Below are 7,500 nucleotides of genomic sequence, written 5' to 3'. Positions count from 1 at the left end.
CTCTCTCTCTCTCTCTCTCTCTCTCTCTCCCTCTCCTTCTCACCCCTTCACCCCCCCCAAAAAAAAAAAACAAATAAATCAAAATTCGAACGAAGGGAAGACAACGAGAGAAAGAACGCTGCAATTTGTCTTGCTTTTTCCCTCGATAAAACAATTCCCGCGAGCGCCATCATCGTCGTCAGCCTCGCCGCGCGCGCCCCCGCTCTCCCGTGCAGCTCTCGGCCGGCCCTCCTGCCAATCGATAGGCCTATGCTTTCCGGTCGCTGCTACTCACTCTGCCCACTTTTGCCGCTGTTCTTGTTCTTGGGCTTTTTCTTCTTCTTTCTTTTTCTTCTTCTTCTTCTTCTTCTTCCTCTTCTTCTTCTTCTTCTTCTTCCTCCTCCTCCGTCTCCTTCTCCCCCTCCCACTCCTCCTCCTCCTCTCCCACCCTCCTCCTCCTCCTCCTCCTCCTCCTCCTCCTCCTCCTCCTCCTCCTCCTCCTCCTTCCTCCTCCTCCTCCCATCCCTCTGCCGGCGACTCTGCTGCTGTTTTGCTGTTTTCTGTCTCTCGTGTTTTCGTTTTCGTCTTTCTTTTTTTTTCTCTGTTTTATCCCATTCGTTTATTTTTTTCACAATTGGTTCTTATCTTTCTTTCTTTTATAGCATTGGTTATTTTCTTATCTTTTCCCTGTCGTCCATCTTTTCTTTGTTTGTTTCTTCCTGTTACTCTCACTCCTTTCTTTTCATTCCGCTTTTTTTCTCTATCTCTCTCCCTCTCCCATCTTTACTTCCTTTTCCTCTCTCTCCCTCCTCTTCTTTCTCCCTTTCCATCGATCGCGATCCTTTCCCTACACCTCCGTGACTGTTGTTATAGACCTATCGACATATTCCGACGAACGTAGGCCTATCGATATTACATAATCAGCTTTGAGATCACATTCACGGCCCGATGCTTAATAACCTTTACTAAGAACACTTTAGGCTTGAGGGACCTTTCACTGAAGGAAAATTTGAAGGTGAGCAGAAAGGTCAATTTTCTTGCTTTTTTAGCACTCGGTAACATTTCCTAGATTGATGTAAAAATTATATAATTTAACCTTAACGTGGTGGTCTGAATACGGAGGAAATTGGGGGATGTTTTGGTTATTTTTATGATAATATCGTAACTATATAGTTATTGTTATGATCCCGGACGTCTCTGTCTTCGTCTTCGGCTTCGTCTTCATCTTCTTCGTCTCTGTCTTCGTCTTCGATTTTTTTTTGCCTCCCTCTTCGTTCTCGCCGTCGTCTTCGTCTTCGCTTCGTTCTCGTCTCCGTCTTCGTCTCCATCTTTTTTTTCGCCTTCGTCTTCGTCTTCGCCTTCGCCTTCGTTCTCGTCTTCGCCTTCGCCTTCGCTTCGTCTCCATTCTTTTTTTTTCGCCTTCATCTTCGCCTTCGTTCTCGTCGCCGCCTCCGCGCCGCCTCGTCTTCGTCTTCGTCTTCGTTTTTGACTTCGACTCCCGTTTTCGTTAGCCCTTAATGAGTCCACATTAGCAGGACATTAACCAGGGGAAACATCGGAAAAAGTGACCTTCCTCAAACCTCCTCGATGGGCAGGAAAGATGAGAATGAATGAGGAGGAAATGAGACAAAATAAAAGTGATGGATGGAAGAAAGAAAGAAAATGGGAGGATATAGAAGATAAAAGAGGGGAATGGGGGAAGAATGAGAAGAGGGTGTTTAAGAGGGACGGAGGGAGGAATGTGAAGAAACTGAGAGAGAAAAAGACGGATGGAAGAAAAGAAGAAATGAAATAAGATGAGGCAGAATAAGGGAAGAATGGATGAGAGGAAAATGAAGTAAAAGGAAATGGCTGAAGAAAGAAAGGAAGGAAGTGGGAAATGCGATTGAATGAAGGAGTGAGGAATGAGAAGAAAATGGAAAAAAAGAAAGTGATGGATGGAAAAAATACTAAAAGGAGAGATGGGGAAGATGAGGATGCTTGGGGATTGGATAAGAAGATGTGACAAAAGGGAATGATTAAGGAAGGAAGGAGAGAGAGAAAAAAAATAACCTGAGGCCAAATGGGGGAGGAATTGATGAGAGAAAATGGGATTAAAGGAGGTAATTGAGAAAGATAAAAATAAAGAATTTAGGCTTTATATTCTCCTAAATCTTCATCTTCGTCTTCTTCATCTTTATCTTCATCTTCGTCTTCGTCGTTTTCGTCTTCGTCTTCACCTTCGTCTTCATTTGCATCTTTATCTTCATCTTCATCTTCATCTTCACCTTCATCTTCATCTTCTTCTTCATCTTCCTTTATTTCTTCTTCGTCTTCGGAAAGAGGGAAGAATCCAGAACAAAAAAGAGAAGGAAGAAAGAAAAAGAATCGAGGAAGGGGAGAAGCAGAGGACGAAACAAGAAGGGGCTAGCGAGGCGAATGGGGAATCAAGGAAAAGGGGAAAACGGAAATGAAAAAAAAGAGGGGAGAAGACAAGGTGATAAAAATAGGGTGAAACGTTCTTCCAAAAGATTTAGGACCAAAGAAGAAGACAATAAGATTCTTAATGAGGTCTGGAGGGCGAGAGTATTGAACTTTCGATAAACTTCACGAGTTTTTCTTTTTCATTATTCTATTTTATCATTTATCTATTTATTTATTTTATTATTATTATTATTACTTTTTTTTAGATTAATAATTGCATCGCAATTCTGAGGTTTATTTCTCAGATACTTTACAAATCTGAGATTATTTCCTCTCCGGCCTGGTATACGATATAATTAATCATAATTCTAAATAATACTTAAGATTACATTGTATTTACACACTCTCTCTCTCTCTCTCTCTCTCTCTCTCTCTCTCTCTCTCTCTCTCTCTCTCTCTCTCTCTCTCTCTCTCTCTCATTCTTTCTCTCTCTCTCATTCTTTCTCTCTCTCTCATTCTTTCTCTCTCTCCTTCCCTCCCTCCCTCTCTCTCTCTCTCTCTATCTCTTCCCAAAATTGAAAACCAACAGTGAGATGATGACTTGAACACTTCTTTAACGAATATTTTTCTACAACTTGAACTCCTTCTCCCCCCTCCCCCCTTTCTGCGAGCTAACTCCGAGGAAAGTCTGTTCTAGCGCAAGGACCCTTTAAACCCATTCTATCTGAAGGCTTCGGTTGAACAAAAGCCTAAGAAAAAAAAGAGTGTCCTAACAGCCTTCATGTAACCTATTGTTGGCTATTTTCGATTCGAAAGGGCCTTGACTTTTGATGGTTTAGTTAACGTGTTGAATACTGAAGGAGAGAGGGTGAGGGTGAGGGAGAGGGAGAGGGTGAGGGAGGGGGAGAGTGAGAGGAGGGTGTGTGTTTGAGGGTGAGTGAAAGTGAAAGTGAGAGTGAGTGAGTGAGTGAGAGAGAGAGAGAGAGAGAGAGAGAGGAGAGAGAGAGAGAGAGAGAGAGAGAGAGAGAGAGACAAAGAGATAAAGAGGAAGAGAAAGAGAAAGGAAAGAACAAGAGAAGCAGAAGAAAAAGAAGGAAAAAACAAGAGAAAGAGAAAAAAAAAATCCGAAAGACCTCGAAATCTAACCAAGACAGAGACACACACCACACACGGGAGCAAATCCATCTTTAGTAAACAAGACACACACTAAAATAATAATGAGTAGAAAGGGCACCTCCATCTCCGACCGGATGGGCTGACTCCTCTATAATTCACTGCGGTATTTTTGGGATGCTGTTCTTCACGATGCTCTCGGAGGCGGCGGAAAACAAACGACTCTCTCTCTGCTTCAGAGTTAGCGTTACATGAAAAGTCTTTCTCGCCGATAGTTTCCCCCTCGTGGAGGATGGGGAGGAGGGGTGGGGAGGGAGGGGAGGGAGGGTATCGAGATTTCAAAAGGGAAACTCTTTTCTAATTATATTTACCTCTTCTTCACCTCTATTTTTCTTTCCTTCTCTCTCTGTTTGTCTCTGTCTGTCTGTCTGTCTGTCTGTCTGTCTGTCTGTCTGTCTGTCTGTCTGTCTGCCTGTCTGTCTGTTTCTCTGTCTCTCTCTCTCTATCTGTCTGTCTATCTATCTATCAACATGATCCTCTTTCTCCATCTCACACCCTCTCTTCTTTCCCCCTTCCCTCCCTCCCTCCTTCATTTTCTCTTTATCTCCCCCCACTCTCTATCTCTCTTTCTATCCCATTTTCTCTCTCCCATCTACGAGAAACCGAATATCTAAAACGTTGTACGCACGGTTGTAATTGCCAGGAAACACTTGTAGCAAAGAAACACCTGCTTCCCCCCCCCCCCCAAACACCTGTGCCAAGCCGAGCACGAATTACGAGGGAAAAATAATTACGAGAGAAAAATAATCCATGATACTATCATTACCAAACGCCTTAATTTAACTTTGAACGTGATAGGGCAAGCCACACCAAGCCACACGTGCACCTGGCCGTTGTAAAGCCTTTGCTCGCTCTTTCAGCTTATCGGTTTACAAGTCAAAGGGTTCCTTATGCAAATAAAAAATAAGTAACATTGCAGTGAGTTTTTTTAAAGATACGAGAAATGGAGGCGGAGAGAGAGAGAGAGAGAGAGAGAGAGAGAGAGATGAGAGAGAGAGAGAGAGAGAGAGAGAGAGAGAGAGAGAGAGAGAGAGAGAGAGAGAGAGAGAGAGAGAGAGAGAGAGAGAGAGAGAGAGAGAGAGAGAGAGAATGAGAAAGAGAGAGAGAGAGAATGAGAGAGAGAGAGAGAGAGAGAGAGAGAGAGAGAGAGAGAGAGAGAAGGCGAGAACGTGAGAACGGGAGAGAAAGCACAAATACAAACACACCACGAAACAAAACACGAGAGAATAACGAAAATAAAAATACTGAAAGAATAGCAGAAAGAAAAAAAAAAAAAACTTATCCCCACACTGGTGCCAAGCTATTGTTGGCCCCTGAATACAAAGAGAACGAGGAAACGTCTCCATCAGGTGAGTTTCCCTACAAGTGTATCTCCTGTTCTTAAGAGATCTCGAAGGTAAGTGTCGCTTGGCGGAGAAGCAAAAGGATGACTAGGAAAATAGAAGAGTGTGTTGCTGATAGGATTGAGAAAGCCATTTGCTTTTAAGATACCCCTTTCTTTTTTCTCTCTGTGTGTCTGTTTGTGTTATTGTCTCTGTGTGTCTGTTTGTGTTTCTGTCTCTGTGTGTCTGTCTGTTTGTGTTTCTGTCTCTGTGTGTCTGTCTGTTTGTGTTTCTGTCTCTGTGTGTCTGTATGTTTGTGTTTGTGTTTCTGTTCTGTGTGTCTGTCTGTTACGGTTTGTTTCTGTCTCTGTTTGTTTGTCTGTCTATCTATATGTCTGTCTGTCTGTCTGTCTGTCTGTCTGTCTGTCTGTCTGTCTGTCTGTCTGTCTTTTCCCATTTTCACCCTCTCTTGTCTCTCTTTCTCGGGTGACAATAAAAGTTGCATTCTCCGACACTAAATCCTTCCATAGGTGAGTCATTGAAAATGGGGAATTTTGTTTCCTTCGCTGAAACACTGCGGCAGAGGACTAACTTTTTCCCTCTTGAGTCATATGGAAAATCCAGACCAGTTTTAGTGACTGGAAAAAAAACACATTTACTCATCCTTTCCCCAAATATAAAAAAGGAGAGAATGGGAAAAATACAACGGTGGAAGGGAGAGAAACAACAAATAAATACACACAGAGACAATCGAGCTCTGTTTAAACCCATTAATTTGAGGCTATTTTTTTAAAATCAGTAAATAAAAAAAAATACTTTCGAACCGTTCTTGATTGCAATAACGATAATTTCCTTCCCTGACGAACGTTATTTACCAAAGGTTCTGGCCTGATCTCTCTTTATACATGGCCCATTGTAGCAGCAGCTTTCTCTCTCTCTCTCTCTCTCTCTCTCTCTCTCTCTCTCTCTCTCTCTCTCTCTCTCTCTCTCTCTCTCTCTCTCTCTCTCTCTCTCTCTCTGTCAACGAGAACCTCGATGTCCTCAAACTCGGTCTGAAACTTATGAAACAGGTCTTTTCTGGTGTTTTACACCCAGACGAGACCTTAACCCGTCCCCGCAGGTCTCTTCTGGTCTCTTCCTCCAAGACGAGATTTCGGTCTGGTTCTCTTCCCAAACGAGGCTCAGTATTCGCCTGTCTTTCTGGCCTCTTCCTTCGAGACGAGTGGCCTTGTCTTCAGGCGGTTTGTGGTCTCTTCAGCTCTCTTCCTCCCAAAATAGACATTATCTCGTCCTCGCTAAGGTCTACCTCTGGCCCCTTCCCCCAGGTCTCTTCAGGTCTCTTCCTCGACGTCCTCGAACCCGGTGACACTCACTCGGCCTTGCGTTCAGACTCACACGACAAATTACTCTCGCACTCAAAACGTAAACATAAATCCTTTCTTAACTGTGACTTTTGCTGTTATCGTGAATCTCTTTTCTCTTCTCCTCGCTTCTCCATCCCCTTCCCCCTCCCTCCCTCCCTTCCTTTCCCTCCCCGCCCTCCTTTCTCTTCTGAGAGCCACAATCTCCGAGGCGTAATCTAGTTTACGACAGGAGGACCCATGGCTTTGCAGTTCCTCTTCGCTTGCTCCTCCCGAAAGGACGCAACGCTTCCTGCAGGAATCATGGCTAATCTACTTACCTTTCCGCCGAGGTCCTTCCCCACTTCCTCCTCCTCCCCACCCTCCTTGCGTCAAGGCAAGAGACAGAGAACACTTTCCCTTAATGATACATATCTCCGCGAAAAGCACAAGCAAGCGTTTACCTCGTCCACTTCCGACATAGCGCTGCTTGGGGAGTTTCTTGCGTCGGCGACCGGTTAACTCCTTTCCGAGCGACGGAAGAAGTCCACTCACACTACCGGCTTGGTCGAAACTAAGTTTTTTCGAGTTTAGTCTCTCAAGAATAGCACCAGGGTGGGCACGGCGTCCTGCCCAGTCCCTCTATCGCTGCTGCACTTGGCACCCGCAAGGAAAACCAAGCGAGAGCGTAAACTGGAAATAGCCATCGGAACCTCCCACGTGCCAGCTCGCAACCTACGCGCCGTTCTTCGTTTTTTATTTCCCCAGCAGGCGTTCACACTTCATTTTCCTCTCTCTTTTTCTTGTTCCTCTCCTTCTTCATTTTTTTCGTCCCTCTCCTTCTTGTTCATGCTCCTCTCCTCACAGATTTATCTTCAGGGCTCTCGGCCGAAAGATTTTTTTTCCTTTTTTTAATCCGTTCGTCCCCCCCCCCCCCCCCTTAAACCACCCATCACCCAAGACGTTCATTCAACTTCTTACACACACACCCTCAAAAAAAAAAAAAAAAAAAAAAAAAAAAAAATCAATCGATCTTCTCTATCACTCCCAATCATTCAAAACGCCTTGATACAACAGCCGCCACCAAAAACAACGCCCGCTATTCATTTTCTCAACTCCACGAGCTTTGGGGGAGGGGTGGTGTGTGTGTGTGTGTGTGTGGGAGGGGGGGGGGGAGGAGGAAGAGGAATACAGCGGAATCGTCTTGGCTGCGAATTCTAACGAAGATGAAAAGATGGGCACCGAAATACCTCTCTCCCTGCGACTCGGGAAGCCGACTTTAT

General features: G+C 44.5%; 1 protein-coding gene across 1 annotated transcript in view; it reads right to left on the bottom strand.

Moving 5' to 3' along the window:
* The window catches only part of LOC119597587 (sodium/potassium-transporting ATPase subunit alpha-like), a 128,178-nt gene extending 121,307 nt beyond the window's left edge, over positions 1–6,871 (bottom strand). Inside the window, exon 1 of the mRNA XM_037947190.1 lies at positions 6,682–6,871. Within this exon, the coding sequence (XP_037803118.1) occupies positions 6,682–6,699 (18 nt within the window). The 5' untranslated portion in view covers positions 6,700–6,871. The remainder of the gene's footprint in view (positions 1–6,681) is intronic.
* Positions 6,872–7,500: the final 629 nt, after the last annotated feature.

The sequence above is a fragment of the Penaeus monodon genome, chromosome 3, assembly GCF_015228065.2.
Source record: "Penaeus monodon isolate SGIC_2016 chromosome 3, NSTDA_Pmon_1, whole genome shotgun sequence".
NCBI classification, from domain to species: Eukaryota; Metazoa; Arthropoda; class Malacostraca; order Decapoda; family Penaeidae; genus Penaeus; species Penaeus monodon.
The sequence above is the reverse complement of the archived record's forward strand: the minus strand, read 5'-3'. Positions and strand labels throughout refer to the sequence as shown.